Source organism: Paramisgurnus dabryanus, chromosome 6 (assembly GCF_030506205.2).
Source record: "Paramisgurnus dabryanus chromosome 6, PD_genome_1.1, whole genome shotgun sequence".
Classification (NCBI taxonomy): domain Eukaryota; kingdom Metazoa; phylum Chordata; class Actinopteri; order Cypriniformes; family Cobitidae; genus Paramisgurnus; species Paramisgurnus dabryanus.
Window position 1 is genome coordinate 36,443,871 of NC_133342.1, and position 27,267 is coordinate 36,471,137.

The 27,267-nt window shown below is 39.1% G+C and overlaps 2 protein-coding genes across 2 annotated transcripts in view; both read right to left on the minus strand.

Annotated features, from left to right (window-relative positions):
• Nucleotides 1–411: 411 nt before the first annotated feature.
• Nucleotides 412–1,801, minus strand: LOC135767424 (protein FAM43A-like). The gene has a single exon (XM_065277131.2). The coding sequence runs from the start codon at nt 1,685–1,687 to the stop codon at nt 686–688; it is 1,002 nt and encodes a 333-aa protein (XP_065133203.1). The 5' UTR covers nt 1,688–1,801; the 3' UTR covers nt 412–685.
• Nucleotides 1,802–6,518: 4,717 nt separating this feature from the next.
• The window catches only part of LOC135767482 (NACHT, LRR and PYD domains-containing protein 3-like), a 61,649-nt gene continuing 40,900 nt past the window's right edge, over nt 6,519–27,267 (minus strand). Inside the window, exons 10-15 of the mRNA XM_065277210.2 lie at nt 27,081–27,254; nt 24,685–24,858; nt 23,994–24,167; nt 21,335–21,508; nt 21,039–21,203; nt 6,519–8,635 (exon numbers count right to left, since the gene is read on the minus strand). Of these exons, the coding sequence (XP_065133282.1) occupies nt 8,617–8,635; nt 21,039–21,203; nt 21,335–21,508; nt 23,994–24,167; nt 24,685–24,858; nt 27,081–27,254 (880 nt within the window). The 3' untranslated portion in view covers nt 6,519–8,616. The remainder of the gene's footprint in view (nt 8,636–21,038; nt 21,204–21,334; nt 21,509–23,993; nt 24,168–24,684; nt 24,859–27,080; nt 27,255–27,267) is intronic.

Below are 27,267 nucleotides of genomic sequence, written 5' to 3' on the forward strand. Positions count from 1 at the left end.
TGAATAGCACAGGTCTCTAAAGACATGAACAGTCCTTTTCATGTAGCTCAGGATATTGACTGTGCTCTTGGCATTTCCTTATTAGTAAACACATCTGCGTACAACATTAAGAGACAAGATCGGTGTCCTAAATATAGCAGTGCATTAAAGATTGCAGTATTTCCTGCATCACTTGCACAAGATAAGATTTTTTCCATCATTCTGAAAATTTCCTTTCTTTGCAGTCAAACTATATAGTGTGAATCTGTGGAAATGTGCTGTTACTATACAACTGCTTATTAAATAAAGACACTTTGTTATATTACAATACAGCTGGATGGTGAGAAATATATGCATATTTTGCCCAATAGTGAAGAATGGGGAAAAATTATTACTTGACCCTCTAACAAGAAAGAAAGAAACATAGAAAGGTATGACACCTTTGTGTTTATTGACAAATCACACCTTTACATTTAACACAAAAATACTGTATAATACAGCATCTATACATTGAAAGAAAATATTTAAGGATTTTAAACGTTTGCATAGCAAAGATATATTTTACAGTGCATTTAAAACATTAAGATCAGTATAATGCTTCAAAAGAGGTCACATTACAACTTACAGTTCAAGGTTTTAAGCACAAGCTGTTTAACAGTTTACACACAGTGTGAATGTTTAGTTTAGAGGAAATGTGAGAAGTTAATCAGCTGTATGTCGTTTCTGCATGTTTATCATCCGTGAACTCATCAGAATCGGTTCCAGAGCTCAACTCTATATTACTGTCTATAGACGATTCACTGCTTGTGCTCTCACCACACAACAGACGAGTCACCTGCATGTCAGACTTCAAAGACTTCACATCATTTCCAATACACAGCTCTCCCAGTTCATTGATCATGACACATAGCTCCTCTTTGCTGAAACAGTCATCATCTAGAAACTCATCAAACATCGTGGCCCTCTCCTCCTCTTTCTCCCCGATCAGATCTTCAGTGATGGAGTGAAGTTTAGGAGCGCTTCTGCTGCGCTCCACTGGAGGTTTGTACGCGCTCGTCGTCTTCCTCTTGGGCACGAGAGGAACCGATAGCTCTCCTATAAGGATCTGTTGCTGATGTTTGGCGTCTTCTCGGCGTTTGAGTCTCTGAAACTCGCTCAGAGCTGCGCTCGAGGTCTGATACAGCAAAAGTGCCATCGCTTTCGCCTTCTCAGGTTTGGAGACGAGTACCGCGTGACATCTCAGCATCACCGCTTTGTGCTTGATCTCGTGTCTGTAAATCCACGCAAAGATTTTGGGAAGCATCGGGTCGGCCACGCAGTACGTGATTCGGTGAAGTAAATACATATGTCCGGGTTTTTTGGACTTTTCGTCGGAGTGGACCATGCGTATTCCCTCTGCGCTGATGGTCAGGCGCATTTTGGTGCCGTTTTTGCCCATCTCACTTTTATTCCAAATCTTCCCGATGGCCACGTCCGTACACCCCTCTCCTTTCGACTGAATGGTGGTTGAATTTCCCAAATACAATACCGTGTAGGTTGGATCGTCTGAGGTGATGTTAAACTTTTTCTTTCTGGATTTAAAGATCCGGTTCAGAGCGCTATCCGGGTATGATTTAGTAAATGAAGAAAGAGCTGAAGCAAGAGAAAACTTTGAGTATTTGTCTTTGTCCACGATGAGCTCATCTTCATTCGCCTTGAGCTGCAACATTGTGACAGCAAAATGCTGTACTGAGTTGAATCTTGACGATTGCGAGAGTTTTTTTGTCAGACTTTCTCAACAGCTGAGTGCTGAGCTGCAGACAGTGATCCCAGAGCACAGCGTTGCAGTCGCTTTTATGTGCTGGGTGTGGACTGAACCATTACAGATTATGGGTTGATCCATCTCAACATATAGAAAAGACCAAACTGTCATTTATTTTGAGTTGGATCACATTATTGTTGTTTATTGTTGTAATTCCAGCTGTTTAAGATGGTTTATCTGGCAGTTTAAATCCTACCTTTTTTAATACCAGAATAAAGTCCCGGGTATTAACACTAGTTGTTCATATGGGAACCACCAGCAGGATGTTAAAAGTAACACAAGCGTTGTTAGAATAGTTGTTATTTAAAGGGGTCATAGCGTGAAAATGTGACTTTTTTCATGTTTAAGTGTTATAATTGTGTCCCCAGTGCTTCTATCAACCTAGAAAATGTGATAAAGATCAACCCAGTAACTTAATTTGAGTATGCCATTTTCTGCAAGCATGTGAAAAATTAGGTCGTTCAGATTTTGCCTGTTTTGTGAGGTAGGTAGCAAGGCGAATTACAATAATACCGCCCCCTTAATCTGCACTATCCAACCACAGCACTGCAGTTTAGTGCAGAGAGAAGAAGGAGAAATGAAGGACTTGACAGCACAATTGAGTTTTAATTACAACAAACCACCATCATTGTGATCAGTGTTTGTATTCCATTCGCTCATTTGCATTTTAAACGACACACCCAAAAACGGCACACTTTTGCTCAGGCCTACAAATGAGCCATTTTAACATGTTATAATAAATTATCTGTGGAGTATTTTGAGCTAAAACTTCACTTACGCACTCTGGGGACACCAAAGATTTATTGTACATTTTTAAAAAATTCATAATATGACCCCTTTAAGAGATTAACTGAGTAATGATTATTAGATTTTTTAAGACACCTGATGATAAAGAGCAGAATATATAGTATAAACAACAACTGACTTCTCAATGGCTTAGATAAACTGAAAAGACATTAAGGGGCACCAGACAGTGTTTTCGATTAAATGGATAGTTCACTTTAAAATTAAAATTCTGTCATCATTTACTCATCCTCATGTTGTTCTAAACCTGTATGAATTTCTTTTTTCTGATGAAGACAAAATAAGATATTTTGAGAAATGTTGGTTAACACACAGCAGTAAGTGACCATAGACTTCGATAGTATGAAAAAAATATTTTGGAAGTATTGTGATAAATGACTAAGAAAATATTTTGATAAATGATGGTTAGCACACAGTTAATGGTACCCATTAAAATCCATCATATTTTTTAATTCCTACTATGGAAGTCTTTGGTCACTTACTGCTGTGTGTTTACCATCATTTATCAAATATCTTCTTTTGTGTTCATCAGAAAAAGAAATTCATACAGGTTAAGAACAACATGAGGATGAGTAAATGATGACAGAATTTTCATTTTAAAGTGAATTATCCCTTTAAGTCAGGACTAGTTTTATTAGGTAGGCTAGTAGTTTTTACAAACATACCTTTTAAAAAAAAACATCTTGAGACAAAACAATGGCACTGATATATGTTAACATATGAAAGAGCAAGCTACTTTAATTAAATAGGCTACAGCTCAAACATGAATTTTAGTCTTGGACTAGACTTAAGACTGGTCTGGGAAATCACCTAATCTCTCTTATTACAAACCAGGCAAATTTTATTTCTGTAATTTGTCTACTTTTTGAGAATGTGCACCTATTTCATTGCTAAAAACAACGTTATTTTGTGTATTTGGTATAATACAATGTGTTTGCATGGTTTATGGTTAAAAAACACATTATTTTCCAGTGGCGGCCAGTGACTTCTTTTTTCGAGGGTGCTCAATGTGAAGTTCGTCACAATATGTATGTACCCTGCAAGTAAGCCTACAATGGCCCTTTATGGGCCCACTTAGGGCTAGTCTAAGGGCCCCGCGCAGGTTTGCTCATTGGCAAAACGTTGGCCCTTTAGCGCTGGCCCTGCGCGGGCAGTCCTCACTTAGCACCCAGGAAGCCCTCATACAGAAAAATCCCCAGAGTTAAATGAACAGTGCTGGATGTATATATTGTCCCATCTTACAGAGTGTTAAAAAGTAATAATGAAGCAGAATTAAAAGCTGTGTTATCCTCTTTCTCAACATCTCTGTCTGAAATCTAAAATTGCATTTCACATCTTACTTTAGAGTCATTTTCTTAACTTATGTTAGGATGTTGGCTGTTTCATTTAAAGTCACCATTATTGTGATCAGTGGTTGTTTTAATTGGACTTTGACTCTTGACTGTTGGCTTGTTAGTGTGTTCTAAGTGCTATATCTAAGTGTGTTTAAAACACATGTTATAGCAAAGAAAAGGCAATTGTAGTTGAATATTGATGGTTGATACATAAACATTATCAAACATAATCATTTAATGAACAGATTTATTAATATAGTTTCCCCCCTCATCAGAAGCATCATTTTCTGTTAATAATGAAATACTACAGTATAAGGTCCAGAACTCTCATAGCAGATTATTATTCTGAATGATTTTGATAGTGTGCACATAAACATTAACCACTGCACAACGTAGATGCACAGACATCAAGAATCAGAGTATGAATCTCAACAATGGTGACAAAGAAAATGATAAAAAAGGTCATTATTTATTCATGCCGCAGTGCATTCTGGGAGTTCTGGATGAGATTTGTAATTTGTTGATACCCAGCATGCATTGCAGCATGAAGCTTTTCGTTTTATTGTCACCATCATTGTGATTCATACTCTGATTCTTGATATTTGTGTGTCTACATTGTAGAGCAGTTAATTTTAAGTGTCAGTGTTTCAAAATTCTTCAGAAAGACAAACTGCTAAGAGAGAGCTGGATCTCCTCCTGTAGTATCACATTGTAAGAGAAAGATCCGTCTGATAAGTGTGCAAACAATAAATTAATACATAAGTTTTTATATGATGATGTTCAGACTTTATTTACTGAACTGACCACCACCAAAGGATCGCATGCTGCCATAACAAACATGTTTTAAACACACAAAGTTATAGCAATCAAAAGACTGAACAAGGCAAGAGTCAAGTTTAACTAAATCAACCACTGATCACAATAGTGGTGACTTTAAATGAAACAAAATCTCAACCTAAAGTAAGAAAATGACTCTACAAGTAAGATGTAAAATGCAATTTTAGATTTCAGACAGAGATGGTGAGAAAGAGGATAACACAGCTTTTAATTCTGCTTCATTGTTACTTTTTAACACTCTGTAAGATGGGACAATATATACATCCAGCAGTGTTCATTTAACTCCGGGGATTTCTCTATTTGAGGGCTTCCTGGGGGCTAAGTGAGGGCTGCCCATGCAGGGCCAGCGCTAAGGGGCCAACGTTTCGCCAGTGAGCAAACCTGTGCGGGGCCCTTAGGCTATGCCGATACAGGCCCATCGTAAGCTTACTTGCAGGGTAGCCCGTCATGTGTGTGGTTTCTTTTTTCAAAATATGTGTTCTGCGCTTTGAGAGATCCTGTGTGCATCACGTGTCTTGTCAAAATAAGTGCCTGCTGCAGACGCGTCTAAAGGGTTTATGATAAAAGAGACGCTCGCGTTTGCCAGATACTCACATAATCTCATGCGTAATCAGAGTTTACTGTTAAGGGAGTGTCTTACGTGTATTTTGTGAGCGTAAATGTCTCTTTTATCATAAACGGTTTTGAAGCGTGTGCAGCAGGCACTTTTTTTGACAAAACACATGATGCACATAGTTCACATGACGCAACAAACACATATTTTGAAAACACAAGCAACACACATGACACTACGAAAACTTATTTTGAATTAGCGCCCATCGGATGAGCAGTCACGAGCCGCCACTGTTATTTTCCACATACCCTACATTTTTGTAGCTAGATTTCCCTCTTTTCCTAAAACGCAACAGATTTGAAAAGCTCTGTGTCCCTGATTGGCCAGCTAATCTGTACGTTGTGATTGGCCTGAATACCTCTGAGGTCAGCCGGAAATGTGACGCTCCTTACAATGTTTAAAAGATTCAGTCACAATATGCTAACAGGAGTTAACTTTCAGGCTGAGTCCGAAGCGGGAGGAATTATGATAATGTCGGTCTTGTCTGTACATCACCAATCCGTGGAAGTAAACTGTTGCCTACAATCCATGTGTTTGTTGTAGTTCAAGAAAAAAAGATTTGCGTTGGAGACGATAACTCGCATCATCATTTACTTTGGGGTTTGTTCACTTACACACCAAAGGAAATGTGAAAACTGATGACTTATTCAAAATGTTTAGTCACCATTATGGTGATCAATGTTTCCTTTAGTTGGACAGTTTGACTCTCTGCTATGTTTAGGACTCAATTGATTCTGTATACAGTTGTTGAAGTTAGTTGATTATAGTACGGTTTCCTGGACAAGGCTTTATCCTAGTCCCAGACTAAAATGCCTGTTTTAATTTAAAAACAACTTGCACTGATGTGTTTTAACATATATCGGTACATATCCTAACATATTGTTTGTCTCAAGGTGCACCAGTAATGTTTTTGTTTGTAAAAACTACTTAAATGTCCTAATATAACTCAAACATAGTCCTGGATGAATCTAAACCTTGTCTGGGAAACTGCCCCTGGGTTGCACCAACAAGTATTAAATAAAGAAGTTTATTTAAATAAGTTGCTTAAATTGCTTAAATATAACTTAAATTGCTTAAATTTAAACACGGATGAACAAATCTAAGATTAAACCTTTAACCTTAAATTTCAACCTGGATCAAAATTAGCAGAAATGTAACCTTGATTATTTTTAAACAAAATTTAAACTTTGCTGCAACAGAATTATTAAATAAGCATTTAAACCAAATTGAAGCCCAATGCTTAATTGTTGGTGCAACCCACCCCTTATGTTTGTTCCAGAGAACATTTGCAGAGAAGTTAGATTATTCACTGTGTACTGTTCTCAGTGATAAGGTGCCATCTAGTGGATATTTTAGGAATCTCACATACTGTATAATTCTCTGATTTTTTTAGATAAGGGACGAAACATGTTGAAGATGTTAGTTTTTGTAGTTAAAAATGACTTTATTTGTAGACAAAGGACTTGCATGGGGGCAGGTTTTTATGAGAATGAATTTGTCCACTTCATAACTTAACTCTTAACTTAAGTCTGACACTTGAAAGCATGCCATTTTATTTTCATCCATTCATCTAGTGTAAAGTTGTCTTTTTAAAAGAACTAAAACCATTTGATTGCATTGGGTTGACTGAGAGACAACTGAGATTCCATCGCAGAAAAAACTTGTTGAATGACAACTTACAACATCTAAACAACTTTAAGATTTGTTAGACAGGTGAAAGTATAAAAAGACTGCCCCTAAATTTAAATTTTAAATTTTAAAACAGTCTCGGTTAGCAAGGAAACACTGAATCAATGTTAAAAAATGTTAATGCGCAATGACAGTGCACTAAATTAGAATAAATTTTGCACCTGCAATTAATGTTGACATTTTTTTTATAAAAAAAATCAAAAATGGTTATGAATTGATGTTATAATGTGACGCTGCATCAACGTCATGTTTGCTCTCTCAGAAAATAAAACAACCACAAAGCCTGAAATCAACTGCAAATAACAGATGAATACATGAAACCTCTCAAGATCTTACCAGAACAGAAATACAAAACCTCAAAATTACCATCTTCACTTACTACAACTGGCCTCAGACAGCAAGACAACAGATAGAAACCATTGAATTAATGTTTAAAACTGCAATGCATCCTGGGAGTCATGGATAAGTTTAGGACAAGTGAACTAAAGACAGGGGTTTTCCGTTTAAAAGATTTCATTTTTGTGTCTATCAAGAAATCTGAGCAGCTCCACATTTATGTTCTCAAAGTAAAACAAGCACCCCAATTTGTAACAAACAAAAACTCAAAAGTAACAATGTGCCTCTATACATGTTTTTTTAAATTTGGATGGAAATTGTTTCTCACTTTAGTAGAAGTTTTCTGGTGGAAAACAAATGTATAAATGAGTGTCATATATGAGATAAATAAATCATCTTAATCAGAAGATGACCCAGAATTTTGTTCACAGGATTTTTTCATGTAGATATTTAAACCTTGTGAACTAATATACTAATCAACATTTAAAGTGGATCAAAAACGTTCACACAAGTCTTCCTAAGAAATTTTTTTATCCGCTTCAAATGTTGACTAGTGTATTATAATATTTAAATCACATTATGTCAAAGATTATTACTTTAATTGTGTTTGAGTTATCAGTTTTAACAGTCATGAAACATTATGACAACATTAACACCTGAAAATAGTTTTATAAACACTATTAGTTTGACACTTGCACTAAGCGTGCCTTTTTGTCTTTTATTTCAAAAACCTACTGTACATCTACAGCAAAACATGTGTGAGTGTGTTTAGGCATGCCTAGTTTGTATTAAGCCTTATTCTAGAACACTGCCATTCCTGCTTGCGTATGTTGTAGCTTTATCTAATGAACTGGTACACTGCATCACTGCTGTAGATAGTATAATCTGTACAGTCAACCGTGTTCCCCATGTTGCTCTGTGTAATCGGCCAATAAGTGACAGAACTCGGTCCTATTTTGTGACAAAACATCACCAAACAAGTGATAGGATTCATCAGTTTTTCTCATATTTGCATAACAAGCCAAAAGTATTTAAATATGCAAAATAGGTGTTGTAAACATTAAGAGAACATTAAAATTAGGATGTAACATTCCTCTAACATTCACATAACCAAAAAAACATACAGTGTTAGATCACTGCTGCTGTTTGTCCAGTATGATGCAGTAAGTGGCGGCTCTTGCAGTTTATGATGAAGTTATGTGTGGAATTTGTCCGTTTTGTTGTTACAGACAATGCTCGATACTGTAAGACATTGAAGAAAGATCAGACATTAATTTACATTCATCACAGCCATCCTCAACAGACACTGTCAGAATGTTTATATATCATTATACCAAGACCATTATATACATTTACATTTATTCATTTAACAAAAGTTTTAATTTAAAGTCATACATAACTACCATTTGTAATACAACAGAATAACAACTTTCAGTGTTACTTTTAATAACAAGCATTACAATTAATAATGATTTGTGATTTAAAGCTGCAATCCATAACTTTTTCAGTTAAAAATAAACAAAAATCAGTTGTTGAATAAATACACAAAAAATGTCCTTATTTGCATAAGAATCAAAGCCAATTACTAACTATTTTAAGAAGTCGGGACACTTTTCCAGTTTTATAAATAGTTCATGCTGCAGATGATGAATTTGCTCATACAAACAGGTGCTTAGAAAATTTTATAAAAACATCACAGCAGATTCCCCCGGCAACTTTTTTTTTATCATATTTTTTTATCATAATCACTGAAACCAACACTATGCTCCGATAGAACAACATAAATTAGACTGTTTAAGAAAAAAACGTGTGCTTCTAGCTCCACATAGAGCCTGTTATTGGTTTTGCAAAAATCCACCCCGGTTCACTTGGTCCAATCAGCGCAGGCCTGTTCATTTGGTCCAATCAGCGTAGGGCTGTGTAAAATCTGCCTGTCAATCACAGTACCTGCACACGCCACAGATCCCCCTCCCCCTCGCGCGTGTTACAATATCACGTGCATCCGCCTGAAGTTCACAGGTGTTTTGGTTTGGTTTTGAGAACATTCACCAACAAACTTCAGATTTCTCGGTTAACACCCAGAGCTAGGAAAACAGCAAATGAAAAGAAGGAAACAAAGATAGAAAGCGACCGTGACCATAATGAAATTAGGATACTTTAATGCTCATTTCTAATGACTTTTGGGAACGTATTGTACTACTTTGTTTGTAGGAGGGCCTATATGAAGTGACAGACTGGGTAGATTATAAAAACAGAGAGAAGCAATTTAAGAAGCCGCCTTTGTTGGAATTATTTAGTTTTTGACCTTTTTGTATTTTTTGTCATTTTTGCTCTGCCTGCTCTGTCTGCTTTCTATCGTTCACCTCTCTTTAGGACATCAGCACCTCCGCTCTCCTCCGCTTCTGTGGATATTTATACCTCTCTCTGCCCTGCCGGTCTTTTGACCTGCTGTCTCTTGTGTGTGGTCGTGGCTCTGTTGCACTGTGTGAGCTCCTCTTCGCCGCCCTGCTGCATCTACCGGACTACATGCTGTGCGCTGTCCAGAGTACTGGTATTCCTGCTGTCCAGTAGCACTGTGACGGACCGTTTTGGTGTCCAGCCCTCAGCCGGCTGTACTGCCGGGTTGTCATCACTCATCTCCCCGATTCGTATCGGTGGTTCCCTACATCGTGCAGGGCGCGCGATCTCCAGTGCACGTCTGTGACTTCTATCATCGACCTTTCTCAGCGGCAGTGAGCCTTGGACTATTTTCCTGACTATTGTGACCAGCAGAGCAGTGGATTGAGTTCCCGAGTGTGTTTCCAGTATTTTTCTCCCTGGCCAGCCCAGTGGTTTTTCTCTGTCTATAATTTTGTCTTTATTAAACTTTGAGTTATCTGCAATTGGATCCTTGCCTCTGTGTGTTCATCATCACGCCCTGACAAGAACTACACTACTAACTTTACATGTTCATAACAAATGTGCTGTAAATGTGGTGTCTACGTATTGTTTGGACTGTGTAGTTTAGCGTGTGGATTGTTTTCGTGTGTCGTCTTCGTGTTGGATGTTCCGGTCTTCACATATTGGATTATCACCACAGACCCACTCCACCAACGGCACCAGCAATCACCAGCACCCGCTCACCACCGTAGTCCTTCGATCACCGTTACTGTCATCTAGACATTAGTGTTGTTCCTGTTTACCTGTGTTATTTCCAGTGTTTTAATAAACCTGTGTTTACATTTCCTGCGACTGCTTCCTGTGTGAAATCTATTGTTACAGAAGGATCTGGCCATAAATGGAAGCAGCAGGAAATCACTCCCCATTTCCTCTCGAAGAGTTTCTCCAGGCGGCAGTTAAAAGAATGGACCGCCAGGACAAAGTTATAGAGGAGATGGGTCGAGCGGTCCAAGTAATGGTGACGAAGGTATCCGAGCTGACCCTGCATGTGCAACATCAACAACCTCCCACTGCACCTCCCACATCCCCAGCTAGATCTACTTCACCAGAAGGCACTTTCCAGTCGGAACAACGTCTTCCTATCCCGGAGAAATAAGCGGGTGAGCCGAGTTTCTGTTGTACATTCCTTTCTCATTGTTCTCTCCATTTTGCCCTGCAACCCAGGACATTTTCCAGCGAGCACACGAAGGTGGCGTTCGTGCTCTCCCTCCTGACTGGAAAGGCTGCCCTCTGGGGGATGACGTGTGGGAGAACTCTAACGACTGTTGCTCTTCGTTCCCCTCGCTATCTGAGGAGATGAAGAGGGTGTTTGATCGGTCCGTCGCCGGGAGAGAACCCCCTGAACTCCGCCAGGAGGAAGGATCCATATCTGACTACGCTATTGAGTTTCGCACCCTGGCGGCGGAAGGCAGGTGGAACGAATAAGCGCAGTGGGATCATTTCCTGGATGGGCTGGCTGACCGACCACATCCAACAAGTAATCGACGTTGTGGACCTTCCTACCTCTCTGAACGCATTGATCGACCTCGCCATCAGAGTTGATGCGAGACTTACCCAGGCAGCACGCCGGAGGGCTACTACACCGTTACCCGTCAGACTGGATTCTCTTCAGCCCAGCAACAATGGTGCGGCCAGCCCCCTTAACGATCTCGAGCCCATGCAGGTGGGTCGAGCTTGGCTTCCCCGAGAGGAGAAGCTCCGGCGGAGGTCCCTGGGTTTTTTGTTTGTACTGCGGCAGCTCCTGGCATCAAATCCATCAGTGCCTGGTAAAAGACCAAGCCCGATAGTAAACCTGAGGCTACTATCGGGCGGGATCTCTGCCAAGAAGACCTCATCCACCTCGACGCTCCTCCCGGTGAAACTACAGTGGTCCACCCGTTCTCATGACTGCCACGCACTTCTGGATTCAGGAGCCGAGGGGAGCTTCATCGATCACACCATCGCACGCATAGGGCTGGGTACCGAGCATCGATACCTTTATGGTATCGAACGGAAAACTTCGATACTATGAGTATCGAAAAAATTATTTATCTTTCGGTGCCAAATTTCGGTTCCAAAAGCCAAGCGGCTGTCTGTGTGAGCCTGTAGTTGCATGTAAGAACCTAAAGATTTCTAAAGATACTCACAGTCACACAACACAAGTGTAGAAAGGATGCAATATGAGAAATATACAGAAAGGCTTTGTGACAGTCTTCCCAATAGAGTTAGCGCAAGTATGGCTCCGTGAAAGGCACGTCAACCAAAACGGCGCTTCTCCTGAACTGGTGAGGTGTTTCAATTTAAAGCACTCGCGCAGCCTGTGTCTGTCAATGCTTGTTACTTGCCCCTGGTTTCGTAGCATTGCAAGATTTCACGCGCGTCTCCCACAACAGTCAAAGACAAGGTGTTTAACCCTCTGGGGTCTAAGGGGTTTTTAGGGCCCTTGGGAAGTTTTGACATGCACTGACATTTGTGCTTTTTTCAGTTGCTTAAAAACATATTAATGGCAAAAGTCTCATAACACTGTGTTCATCACAAACTGGGCTACAATATCATATAATCAACATGTATGTACATGTTTGTATTTTTGAGAGAAAAATGTTTATGCGTGGTTTTTGAAAAAGCAAAATTTTTAAGTCACTGATATAACTCCACAAAACTCATTCTAAACATGTTTTCCCAAGACTTTCCAAACTGGATCTAGTAGTCTAGAGTTTTTTCTTCAAAATGATGTGAAAATCATATGGCCTACTCAATCACATAAAGCAAGATATTGATTTACAATTTCTAAGACACTTTTGCTTGGGAAAGGCTGTATGCATGGAGGCAGGAAAGCTCCTGAATAATCAGTGATTGACAGCTGAGAGACAAAAGAGTTGAATAATGAGCCACTAATGAGCCTTGTGTGGATGTTCAACAGGAATAACTTTCTCTGTAGTAAAACCATGATAAGGTTTACTTTTCAATATAATGTAAATACACACACACACACATTATATATATTTATATATATTTCTATTGAAATATTTTCTATTAATTTCACAAGTATAAGTTACCTTTTAAAAACCATAGTAGCTTAATCATGGTAAAGATACTGTTTGGCCATCTTAACATGAACACACTTCAACCCAGGGTTAGTGTTTGGTTGGCCAGCGAGAGGTTTACTTTTGTGCAGTAAAAAGCTCAAAAGAACAACTGCCTATCGTTGTCTGGACTCTTATTTGTGTATTTGTAATCATTATAGTAGAAACACAACAAGGGACACGCGTGGTAAACGTATCAATGTTTGTTTACAGCCGCCGCCATTACCTCACGTGTTGATCATGAAAGCAGTGAATGTGTGCACACGCGAGTGATCCTGTGTTTAATAAACTTGCTGTGCGGAGATATGCGCTTAGACGCAACTAAATAAGGATTGTACTGTTTGGAATCGCGCATTATATAAGAATACCAAAAAGCGCGTCGAGTTTCCTGACTCGCGTGTTTGTGTATGTGTGTTCCAATCGCGTGAACTGTTTGACGGTCTGGAGATACTGACACACATACGCAAGGAAATAAGGATTTATGTCATGTTTGGTGCAATCGGATGGAACAACAAGGAATGGAGAGACTGGATTGTGGATTGCATATCCATTGACTGCAGGAGGCACGAGTCATGCATATGGATGTTTCTGCTCATTCACTTCAATGGCGCGGGGGTGTGGCGATCCGATCTCATTACAGATAATGAGGTAACTGGCGAAATACGGTACTTCTCCTCCTTCTCATACAGTTAACACCGAATGACAATATCTGTTTTCAATTTCACTTATATCATTTAAAAGGAGACATTCCAAGCATTATGTAGACATTTATCTTTTGTTTCTACACCAAGTATTCGTTAAGTTACAGTTTATTTTTCTGACGCGTTTCTGAAAGGACTTCACTGAGGGAGAGAGAACAGAACGTGCATCATGTTTATTTTCTTAATTTTGCGAAAAGCACAACATTCTGTTTTTATTGGGAGTGGACAGAAAAAAACTAGACACTTTAACGTTTGAAATGATGTATAAATCATATCTGTATGTCAAAAATCAGCAGAGTAATTTAAGTCTCTTTGCGGAGTAATTGAAAAATAAAGAGTTTGCGGCGCCCGCGCCACCGTCGACCCCAGAGTGTTAAACTTGACCCACGCGCACAGCTTGTGTCTCTCAATGCTTATGAAATACTCACGCCTGTTTCTCCACATCGCAAGACTTCATGCCCTCGTCTCCCAAAATGGACGATGCGTTTAAACTTATTTTTTTACATTCTATGGTTTAAACTTGACACACACACGCAGCCCAACACTGTTTACAATCCTGGCTCGTTATTTAAAACAAACTAAAATTCCATTTAACTGATTTTCTAATTTCACTTGAATGAAATGACATTGAACGCATTTTCTACTAATTTTAAAAATCCCAAATGTATTTAATATCTTGATAATTACTAAGTTGTTGAGTACAGTTCTTTGTTTACAAAAAACAAACATGCATACAAATCTTCTCAGTAAAACTCAGTCACCCATTTAAATATTTTAATAATGTTACCCTGAGTGAGAAATGTTACGAGAATTTATTTTAATTAAGGTGAAAAATAAAAGTTGTGTGTTTAATGTATTTTTGTTGTTATTTAAATGGATTTTAAAACATATGGTATTGAAAAAAGTATTGTTAGAAACCGGTATCTGGACATTAGTGTTGTTCCTGTTTACCTGTGTTATTTCCAGTTTTTTAATAAACCTGTGTTTACATTTCCTGCGACTGCTTCCTGTGTGAAATCTATTGTTACAGAAGGATCTGGCCATAAATGGAAGCAGCAGGAAATCACTCCCCATTTCCTCTCGAAGAGTTTCTCCAGGGGGCAGTTAAAAGAATGGACCGCCAGGACAAAGTTATAGAGGAGATGGGTCGAGCGGTCCAAGTAAGGGTGACGAAGGTATCCGAGCTGACCCTGCATGTGCAACATCAACAACCTCCCACTGCGCCTCCCACATCCCCAGCTAGATCTACTTCACCAGAAGGCACTTTCCAGTCGGAACCACGTCTTCCTATCCCGGAGAAATATGCGGGTGAGCCGAGTGAGCCGAAATTGGCACCGGATCGAAAGATTTTAAACGATACCCAGCCCTACGCACGCAAGCTCCAGATTCCTCTCACGCCACTCACTCATCAGATTGCTCCCTTCACTCTCAACAGACACAAGCTTCCCATCATCACCCACATCATGGAACCTGTGTCTCTCGTCACATCGGGCAATCACACAGAGGACATCACTTTTTTCATTACGGACTCTCCACTTTCACTAATCGTTCTTGGACACACCTGGCTTCACAATCACAACCCCAAAGTTGACTGGCATCTTGGGACTGTTACCAGCTGGAGTGAGGGGTGTCATAAGTCTTGTCTTTTGTCTTTTGTCTGCGTGTCTAACTGTTTCTGAGTCTGTGTTTCAGGGGGAAGCAGTGGATTTGTCTAATGTGCCCGCAGAGTACCACGACCTGGAGGAGGTGTTCAGTTAGTCTCGAGTTGATTCTCTTCCTCCTCACCATCCCTATGACTGTGCTATAGAGTTTCTTCCCGGTACGTTTCCGCCTAAAGGCAAGTTATATTCTTTGTCTGTTCCAGAGATAAAGGCCATGGAAAAATACATTTCTGATTCTCTATTAACTGGGTTCATTCGTTCCTCCTCTTCTCCAGTGGGGGGCGGGGTTCTTTTTTGTGGGGAAGAAGGACGGGTCCTTGCGACCTTGTATTGACTACCGGGGGCTGAACATCATAATGGTAAAGAATACTTATTCTTTGCCGTTGATGTCTTCAGCCTTTGAGAGGTTGCAAGGAGCGTCCGTCTTCACTAAGTTGGACTTACATAATGGTTATCATTTGGTCCATATCAGGGAGGTGGATGAATCGAAGACCGCTTTTAACACCCCTAGAGGCCATTTTAAGTACTGGGTCATGCCTTTCAGGCTAACGAACACGCCTGCGGTCTTCCAAGCACTCGTTAATGATGTGTTGTGAGATATGGTATATCAGTTCATATATGTCTACCTGGATGACATATTAATTTTTTCTTCGTCTCTCCAGGAACATGTGCAACACGTACGACGAGTGCTTCTGCGGTTGCTTGAGAATGGGCTTTTTGTCAAGGCGGAAAAATGCATTTTTCATGCACGGTCTGTTTCCTTTCTAGGGCACATCATTTCGACTGAGGGTGTTCGCATGGATCCTGATAAGGTTAAGACTGTGGTGAATTGTTCATCCCCAGATTCTCGCAAGGCCCTGCAGAGATTTCTGGGGTTTGCCAATTTTTCTGTCGTTTCATTCGCAATTTCAGCCAACTAGCTCCTCTGACTGCCTTGACCTCCCCTAGTACTACGTTTGGAAAAACTACGGTTTTCCAAAATCAAGAGCTGCTTTGTTTCAGCTCCCATTCTCGTTTCCTCTGATCGCTCACTTCAGTTCATAGTGTAGGTCGATGCGTCAGAGGTGGGGGTAGGAGCAGTGCTTTCCCAGTGCACACCTTCAGATGGAAAGGTTCATCCCTGCGCATTTTTGTCTCATCGTTTATCTCCTGCGGAAAGTAATTATGACATTGCCAACAGGAAGTTATTGGCAGTCAAGCTTGCATTGGAGGAATGGCACCACTGGTTAAAAGGTTCGGATGTACCTTTTTTTGTTTGGACTGATCACAAAAACCTCGAATACATTAAAACTGCCAAAAGACTTAACTCCAGGCAGGCTCGGTGGGCTTTTTGGACGTTTCGATTTCACTCTTTCATACCGTCCGGGTTCTAAAAACATCAAATCCGATGCTTTGTCTCCACTTTTTGAGCGTTCTGATCGCACTTCTACTCCTGAGCGAATTTTACCGGAGACCCTATTTGTCTCCACGCTCAGATGGGAGGTCGAATCGAAGGTTTTGACAGCCTTAGAAGGGGTAACGCCTCCGTCTCGTTGCCCCCGAACCGCTTATTTGTGCCGGAGGAGTTACGGTCCAAAGTCATTCAGTGGGGCCATTGTTCCAAGGTAGCTTGTCATCCAGGTGTGAGTCGCACTAAGTTCTTAGTCAAACAACGATTCTGTTAGCTGGGTATGGCTCGCAACATTCACGATTTTGTTTTGACTTGCTTGGTTTGTGCCACTGGTAAGACTTCCAATTGCCCTCCTGACAGCCCAGATAGCAAAATTGCTGTGGCCCAGATCTGGCTCACATCTGACACTTTCATCTGGCCCACCTTTGGCATGGAATGATGGCACTTGAGTGGTCCACTTCTTTTTTCCAGAACTTTGCCACAAGCAAGCCATAGAAATGCCACATGTCAGCCAAGCACAAAGCAAATAATGCAGATCTGACCCAAATCTGGGTAATAGTTGATTTAAATTCTGGCCCAGATTCGGCCCACACCTGGCATGATTTATGGCACTTGTGTGGTCCACTCCTGTTTAACACATCTCAACCACGAGCAAGCCAGTGTGATGCCACAATCAGAGTATGAATCTCAACCATGGTGACTATTAAATGAAAAACTTCATGCTGCAATGCATGCTGGGTATTAACAAATTACAAATCTCATCCAGGACTCCCAGCATGCATTGCAACATGGATAAATAATTAACTTTTTACAATTTTCTTTGTCACCATGGTTGAGATTCATACTCTGATTCTTGATGTTTGTACGTCCCAAATATACAGCAGTTAATTTTTGCCAAAGTTTCTATAACTATAACTGCTGTGAAAGTGCTGGACTTCATTCATATTATTGACAGATAAAAAACTCTTAGTAAAACAATTAATTAGATCATGATTGTTACCATTATATACCAACCACCACAGAATTGCAACTTTATTGTAAATAATTTTACACTACCATAACAAATGTGTTTTATACACACAAAGTAAGGCAACCACGGAACAACTTATAAATAAGTCAAGGGTCCAACCAAAACAAACGCTAATCACAATAATGGTGACTTAAAATTAAACAAAGCATCAACATCTAAACCTAATAAGTGAATTTTGCTTTCTACAGCAATATTTTTACTGTTTTCAGAAATAATGTTTTATAAAATAATAAAATGCAATGTTTCTCTATCATTTACATAACAAGCAAACAAGTCAATATTAAAACAGTTGATATTTAAAACATTTTTGGGAACTTTCAGGGAACGTTCTTAGAACTTTTTTCTGTTAGCTGGGTATATGAATCACTTCAGACTCACACCCACATGAGCTAGTGCTTAATGTGCAATATCTTTGCCAAAACTGGCCCTGATGCTTCTTAATACAGCTGGGCCACATTTGCAACATCATATGTGGGCCACTTCAGACTCACACCCACATGAGCTGGTGCTTACTTTGCCATATCTTTGCCAAAACTGGCCCAGACCTATTTGTAAAGAACTGGGACACATTTGCTGCAAAATGTGAGGGCCACATTTGGTTTATTCCAAGGTTAGGCCGTTTCTGTTGTGCAGCATTTTTGCCAAAGGTGGCCCACATGTGATTTGATATATTTGGCCCATTTTTGCTATTTTACATGTGAGCCACTTTAGGTTCACATCCCTTTTATTCGGGCCATAAGAAGGCCAGCAGTGCCGCATCTTCGCCTGAAGTGGCCCACATGTGCTTGCTATCTGGGAGGTTACTTCTACCACTGCCAGTCCCTTCGAGACCCTGGTCCCACATTGCGCCCAATTTTCATTACCACCCTCCCAGGGTAATACAGGGATTTTAACCGTAGTGGACCGATTCTCAAAGGCGACTCATTTCATCCCCTTGCCCAAATTAACATCAGCCAAGGAGACAGTGGTAACTGTAGTAAACCATGTCTTCCGGTTACATGGCCTTCCGACAGACGTGGTCTCCGACAGGGGTCCCCAATTCGTGTCCAAATTTTGGCGAGAGTTTTGCAAATTGTTAGGAGCGACTGTTCTGTCTTCCAGGTTTCATCCCCAGAGCAATGGTCAAACCGAGCGAGCCAACCAAGATGTGGAAAGGGGGTTGCGATGTTTGGCTTCCAAGAATCCTTCATCCTGGAGCCAATATCTCTCTATGGTGGAGTATGCACACAATTCATTGCCAGTGTCATCCACAGGCCTATCACCTTTTGAATGTAGTTTAGGTTACCAGCCACCTAATTTTCCTAGTCTGGAATCCAAGATTGCGGGTCCCTCCGCTCACGCCTATGTCCAGAGGTGCCACCGTACCTGGACTAGAGCTCGTGAAGATCTACTCCGGGTGGGGGACCGCACCAAGGCTAAAGCCGATCGCCACCGGTCTAAGCCTCCCATGTACGTCGTCGGTCAAAAAGTGTGGCTTTCTACTCAAAACATTCCGATGCGTTCCATCTCGAATAAGCTTGCTCCCAAATTTATTGGCCCGTTTGCTGTCGCCAAGATCATTAACCGCGTGACAGTTTGCCTTAACCTCCCTCCTGCGTACATGAGAATTCATCCTGCGTTTCACATCTCTAAAATCAAACTTCACATATCGATCTTCACATATTGGATTATCACCACAGACCCACTCCACAAACGGCACCAGCAATCACCAGCACCCCCTCACCACTGTAGTCCTTCGATCACCATTACCGTCATCTTGACATTAGTGTTGTTCCTGTTTACCTGTATTATTTTCAGTGTTTTAATAAACCTGTGTTTACATTTCCTGCGACTGCTTCCTGTGTGAAATCTATTGTTACACTACCTTGTGGCCATTTAAGCGCAAGCAGCAGCAAAGTGTGGTTGACTGTGAGTGACAAGGCTTTCGAAAGCAAACACGCCCTATAGCATAACCCCACCTCTCAAGAGTGATTGACAGGTTTACATGCAAGCATTGGAAACGCAAATGCGAAGTGAATTTATTTGAGTTCTGGCAGGCTCTGTAAGCGAAGCCAGAGGAACTAAAATAGCAAATGGTGATTTGCAACTGAGATTAAAATATGTCAGTGAATTAAATAAAGTCTATTTAATTGAGAAAAATACTGGAATATTATCCTCAAAAACTTAATTTCTTCTTGACTGAACAAAGAAAGACTTCAACATTTTGCATGACATGGGGGTGAGCAGGGGCGTCGCCCCAGTGGAAATCTTTTGTGCCCCGGTGTAAATCTCGAGTTAAAATTTTAGCAGTTAACTAGTGTATTCTTTTAAAAAGATAATAGTGGCAAAAACAGATCTATATGCAATATTTTTACCTAATTTACACTTTTAAAAGCGACGCAGCAGTTGCACTGACGCATACAGGCACAAATCCATGTCTGAGTGTGTCTTTGCATTCATCCACGCACAACCCCATTCAAAATTCTAGGTGACGCCACGCGATTAGTTTCGTCATGTTTTCATAAGCTGACTCAAAGTAAGTTTCTAAATAATAATGATAATCTTATTTTGACTCGATCATTATTGGCTTCTGTAGATGGACATCAGAAATGTTTGTGCAAAGCATGGAAAGGGAAGCAGAAAGGAGAGATGATGAGTTTAAGGGAGATAAGACAAACTACATCCTCCCCCTGTCAGGTCTCAAACATTAGAGGAAAAATCTCAGGAAAACCTCTTGTCAAGTCTATAGGATTGCATTGTTGCTGAGAAAATCAATCAACACATGTATGTGTTATACTGTTCTGTATTTTCAGATATGAAATTAATATTCAGTTTACTAATATTTAACTCACTACATAAACAGTTAGCAGTATCTATGACTGAGATTATTTTAGTATAGCAGTCATAAAATGACTGGTTTCTTAAAATATTGTAAAAAAAATTCTTGTAAAAAGTTATTAATCATTGCTATCATTGTATAATGTAGAAAATATTTCTCTGCTGTCATTATTTCCAAACATGTTATGCCATATATGCCTCCAAACATGTTAATAATGTTAGGTATGATGAAGATTATACTTATAAATGTAGAATAGTGGGTTAAGCAATGGACATTGTAGTGTTGCATACTTCTTGCACACAGCAGGCTTTAAAAAAATCAGAAAAAAATTAGGGGGCCTGTGCCCCAGTAGAGCTTTATGTCTAAAAACGCACGTGGGGGTGAGTAAATTGTCAGAATTTTTTTTAAGAAAATTAAGTAATCCTTTAACACTAAATACTTGAAATTAATTCTATGTTCTGAGCAGAAAAGGAAATAAAGTGGCAAAAATCAAATTGCAGCTTTCAAAATTAAAGATAATTTTAACAGTAGATAAAGCACTTACTCTAGTTTACAGTTTGAATCCTTCAGTTGATCAGAGAGCCGCTTCACTTCTGAGTCTCCTGGTTTATTCCAGGTCAGATTCAGATTTCTCAGATGTGATGGGTTTGATCTCAGAGCTGAACCCAAAGCAGCACAACCTTCAGCTCCAATACTGCAGTCAGACAGCCTGAAGAGAGGAGAAAATGAAATCTTTTAAAAGATAAATTAATTTTATTTTATGATGCTACAAATTATAGTCACAATCATTATACATACTGTACTGTACATATGTGCATATGCTTGTAAGGATTTTCTTACTGTAATGTCTCCAGTTTACAGTTTATATTCTTCAGTCCATCAGAGAGCAGCATCGCTCCTGAATCCTGCAGGTTATTGATATTCAGGTTCAGTTCTCTCAGATTTGAGGAGTTTGAGCTAAGAACTGAGGCCAACGATGAACAACTTTTTTTTGTAAGATTACAGGAACTCAGACTGAGAGAGAAATTATAAGATAACAGTATGTGTTAAGTCAATTTCAAACAGAGATCACAAACATGGTAAAAAATTTACAATTTACCAGTTTTGTTACTATATTGTTCCTATACTACTATGTGGTCAGCACACCACACATCTTCAAATTCCCTTCACATAAGTTCACAAACAACACGAATCTTGACAGAGTAAACAGAAAATCTTGCAATGTCTCTCGTTGTCAAACGTGACATCTCACTTTGGACTTTGCCAGTAGTGTGGTTGTTATGGTTTCGTCTTTCATCAGCTGGCTTTCTGATTGGGTATCGTATCCTTGACGTTCCCCCCACACAACAGGATTTTGGATCCAATATTCAACATAGGGGTGGGCGATAAACCGGTAGACAAAATAAACCGGTAGAAATTTGTCAACCGGTAGAGATTTTGGACTATCGTTTCTATCGAGGTTACGTGCCCACGTCACGCTCCTGTGCGTGTGGTCGCGAAAACGTAACGTTTGTACACGTATTTAAGCACTGCAGTTTTAAAACAAGTTATTTTAAGCCATTGAAACACAGACAACAGATCTGTATGCGTGCCTTCTTTCTGTGTGTCAGGAGCGGACAAGTCGCGCAACCGCTGCTCTTTCTGTCTGTGAGGAGCGCGCAAGTCGCGCGACCTCTGCTTATTAAGCTCGTGAGCATTTTTCCCGCTTTATTGGCCTTAAATACACATATGCGTCAAAATTCCCGTCTTTGCAAGCATCATCATAAACACGACCAGTAAGGTCTTAAGAGAAAGTAAACAGCTAAAAGAGAAAGCGCATGTGTAACAGTGTATTGGATCCGGACTTTGGTCTTAAAGGGGAAGTTACCTAATTTTGCTCCTGTCTGTCACTCGTGTTAATCAAACAGCATTGAGAAAAAAATCTCTCACTGCTCCTGATTAAATCACTTTTCTACCTTAAATAAAAATATATATAGCCCTATACATACATGCATAATTATTTATTATCATTCTTATTGACTGTGTATCTTCAGAGAGCTTGAGTTTTGTTTGTTTTTATCTTCTTTCTATGCTTGTATATGTTTTTTGTGAGAATTATGAACATTTCTATGGTATTAAAGATTTAAACCTTATTAAAACATAAAAAACTCTACCGTGATACATATCGTTATCATGATATAAAATTAATCCTATCGTGATAGAAGATTTTGGTCATATCGCCCACCCCTAATTCAACATGTTGAATTTTTCAGATTTGTGATCAGAGTGCCACCAACATAGCCTGGTTAGCCAGACCTACATCAAGATGTAAGGTCTGGCAACTCGTCACACAGACGACTCAATCTGAGGGGCGGGATAAAAGGTTGTCCCTCAAAATGCCTCTGCACACAATAGGATAGCGCTGCGACCAATCAGAGAAACGAAGAAGGTTAAACTTTTACCGTAACCAGTCGGCAAAACTCCAAACACATCTTCCTTGCTCAAAGGACTTCAGTAGGGTTCTTTGCTCTTTTCTCAAAACATAACTCTAAGTCCTCCAGAGTAGTGGCCAAAGCCGATTCAAAAGACAGCTGTTCGCCAGCAGCAGCCAGTCTTTGTTTTCAAGTGCCAGGGAACCGTCGCAACTCGTTGTCATTATGTTAAGCCCGCCCCGCATATGCTATACACGATGTGATTGGCCTGACACAATTTTGGTTTTTGGAGCTCTTAAGTCTATGGAGAGTACCTAGACTAAACCCTGGCTGCAAATATATTTTGTGTCCGCTAGAGTGCGTCTAGATTTCTATGCTACCACCGACATTCTTCCGAGCAGATTCTGAGGGTTTCAACATACCGCGCACCATCTGATCAGATTATCGGTTCATCCACAAAAACGATAGTGACTAGTCGCAAGGGGGAAAATCTATTAACCGTGCACTGGGCTTTAGTTTTGCAATGGTAAAATGAGTAGAAGTCAAAAATGGCAAGTTTAGCAGGCACACATATATAATCATTAACATGATTAATGATCATTTGATTTATACAAAAAATTCTGTAAATAACACACCTTTCCCAAATGGGCATGCAAAAATGCTCTGGAAGTAGTGTTCGATTTTTCAGAAAAAATAATGTGTTGGAGAAAGGCACGATGATAACCATCTTAAACTGGCAGTGGCCAGTATAAATGAGGTAAGTTTATAAACTGTTTTTAAAGTTTATTATGTTATGTAAGGGGAGATTTTTTATAAATGCATTAGACAACTTTTGTTACATAAAAACAATAAGCCTCCAAGAGCAAATTTTTGTTATTACTGGTGATAATTGTGTTTATTGCAAGATCTAGAGGGGTGCTGTATAGTGTGATACAAGTAACATTATGTTGTGGTCTGGCTCGGCTCTCATGAACATTATTGTTTACATTATCTAGTAAAATCTTTGCTATGGTTGAAACGTACATACTGTATAAGGTCTTCCTAGAAGATGATAGATACTCTAATAATATGATGAAATTGTCACTCACAGCAGTTTCTCTAGTTTACAGTGTGGATCTTTCAGTAGATCGGAGAGCCGCTTCACTCCAGAATCTCCAGGTTTATTTAAACTCAGATTCAGTTCTCTCAGATGTGATGGATTTGATACCAGAGCTGAAGTCAGAGCGACACAACCTTCAGCTCCAATACTGCAGTTAAACAGCCTGAAAAGATAAGTAAATCAAATTAGATACATCAGCACTTTTTTATACTTATACTACTGTAAATAACAGTGGCGGCTCGTGACGCGCTAATTCAAAATAAGTGTTTGGAGTGTCGTGTGTTGTTCCTTTTTTCAAAATATGTGTTTTGCGCATCGAGAGATCCTGTGTACTGTGCATCACGTGTTTTGTCAAAATAAGTGCCTGCTGCACATGTTCACAAAATACACGCAATACACTCCCTTAACAGTAAACTCTGATTACGCATATAGAAATCCCTTTAGACGCATTTGCAGCAGGCACTTATTTTGACAAAACACGTGATGCACGCATGATCTCTCAAAGCGCAGAACACATATTTTGAAAAAAGGAACCACACACATGATGGGCTACAACATGTTGTAACGAACTTCGCATCGAGCGCCCTCGAAAAAAGAAGTCATTGGCCGCCACTGGAAAATAATAATATTCAGCATACAAACATATAGGCATGTTAAACCTAAATTAAATATTTTCTTACTGTAATATCTCCAGTTTACAGTTCATATTCTTCAGTCCATCAGACAGCAGCTTCACTCCTGAATCCTGCAGTTTATTGTAACTAAGGTCCAGTTCTGTCAGACTTGAGGAGTTTGAGCCAAGAACCAAGGCCAGTGATGAACAACTTTTCTCTGTCAGATCACAGTTACTCAGTCTGAGAAAAAAAATGAAATAATCCGGTTCAGCCCTCTCATTTTAGAAAAAAAATGTGGAGCCATTATTATATAACTTATCTGGGTCAGGTATGGCAAAGATACTAAATATTAATTTGAGAGAATGTGGGTTTCATTAGTAATGTTCAATCATCATTGCATTATCTCATCAACTACAACACTGCTTCATTGTAAATTTTTCGGTGTTAAATTAACACCGCTCGGTGTTCATACAGGAACCACCAGCAGGGTGTTAAAGTAACACAGAAGCAGTGTTAGAGTTAATTGGATACTTAAGTGATTAAAGGGATAGTTTACCCAAAAACATAAATTCTTTCATAATTTTTTCACTGTCAAGTTGTTATAAACCTGTATGTATTTCTTTGTTCTGATAAACACAAAGAAAAGATATTTAGAATTTTGAAAAAATGGACACAAGTGTCAGGTGTGTGTAGAATGTGTTTGTGAAGTTTCAGCTTAAAATTTTGGGTCAGAGCAAAAGTACTGTTTCCGTGTGTTTACCTTTAAATGCAAATGAGCTACTGCTTTGGTTAAAAATAGATCTGATTTCATACAGTCTAGAACAGGGGTCTCCAACCTTTTTGTAAGCAAGGGCAACCACCATGGATATAACAATCTGTACGGCTACTTTTTTGATATAGTCTACTCAAAACTTTGTTGTTTTTTAATTTAATTTTACTTGTTGATGTTTTATCATTGTTTAAAATTTTAATATAGATAAAAGAAGCCAATCTAATATAAAAAAATCTGTGATATATAAATATTAAAATTGAGGCTATTAATAGAACGTGCCTTGGCGAGCAACTCACAGACTCCATTTTGGAGACCACTGGTCTAGGAAAATAGTATATTTAGCCTCATTAGCGCTACAATGTGCTAATAAACACATTTAGAAAAGCTTTTGGGTCAGTGGCCGTGGGCAGGGATTTACCAGTGTGACATCAGATTAACAAAGGAATCAAAACAGCATATCTAATGAGACTGCTTTGGTTTGATGGAGATTAAAAAGTTTTTTCATTGTAGCGTTCACTGCCAACAGACGTTTATGTCCAAACACTTTGTAAAAGTGGATTTTGCATAATATCTGCCCGTTAAATCTCTCTTTTTACAAAAATAGTGACTTTATTTCTGGCACTACTCTACATTTCTCTACTTTTTAAGAATTAACAGAGGTTTAGATGCTGATGCTTTATTGAAAATGTTTGGTCACCATTATGATGATCAATGTTTCCTTTAGTAAGGCAGTTTGATCTTTATGGTTTGTAGTCTTTGCAACAGATGACATGACATAACACATGAGCACACATAACAATGTATATAAAGTGACAATGAAGAATATTAAAGTTATTGAGATAATAAAGTGATGACTGAACATTAATAGTCCCTTTCACACATGCAGTCTTTACTGGTAATTTACTGCTAAATTGCAGTTAACAGATTATGTGAAAAGAATCCTTTATTTAGTAAAACAGTGCCGCCAATTTACCGGTAAGGGAGGTTTTTTATTTACTGGTAAGTTCATTCTGGTAAATTCATGGTAATTTACTATGTGAAAGAGGCTAATGATAATACCTGCCGGTAATGCAAAAATCAAATGAGTTTGCCAGTTTGAAATGCGCACCAAACCACTGATATCAAATGATTGGTAAATAAACTTTGTTTCATAAGGTTTTTGTTATAACACTTTAAATATATGAAATTTTTTCTTACTATAGCTTGAATGAAAAATAATAAAATCCTGTATAAATTAATTTAATTTTATAAATTCAAAGTATTTCAATGCGGAATTACAGAAAGTCTGTTCTATCAGTAAGTGTAAAATCACAGTTTGGTATTCATAACATTTCTAATAAATTACTTTGATAATAACTGTGAAAGTAATGCAATTATTAGCCACTATTTTCCTGTTAAAACAGTGAAGTTTTTTACACTGGACTTTAAAGCAACATCACATTATAACATCAAGTAAATGCTTTTACTTTTGATTTGTTTATGGAATTTTAATATTTTTTCGATAAAAATTACCATTACAAAAATGATATTGATCCAGTACAATTAACATTGGTGCATCAGCAATGGTTCAGTGGTTGCTTGCTATCTGGGATAGTGTAACAATACTCTATACAGTATGTGTTTATATTCTTAAGTTATTCAAAAGTGGATGAATAAAACAAGAGTCTGAATATGATGATAGTTTACTTACTGTAGTTTTTCTAGTTTACACTGTGGATCTTCCAGTAGATTGAAGAGCAGCTTCACTCCTGAATCTCCTGGTTTATTATAGTTCAGATTTAGTTCTCTCAGATGTGATGGGTTTGAACTTAAAGCTGAAGCCAAAGCAACACAACCTTCAGCTCCAATACTGCAGTAAGACAGCCTGCAGAGCAGAG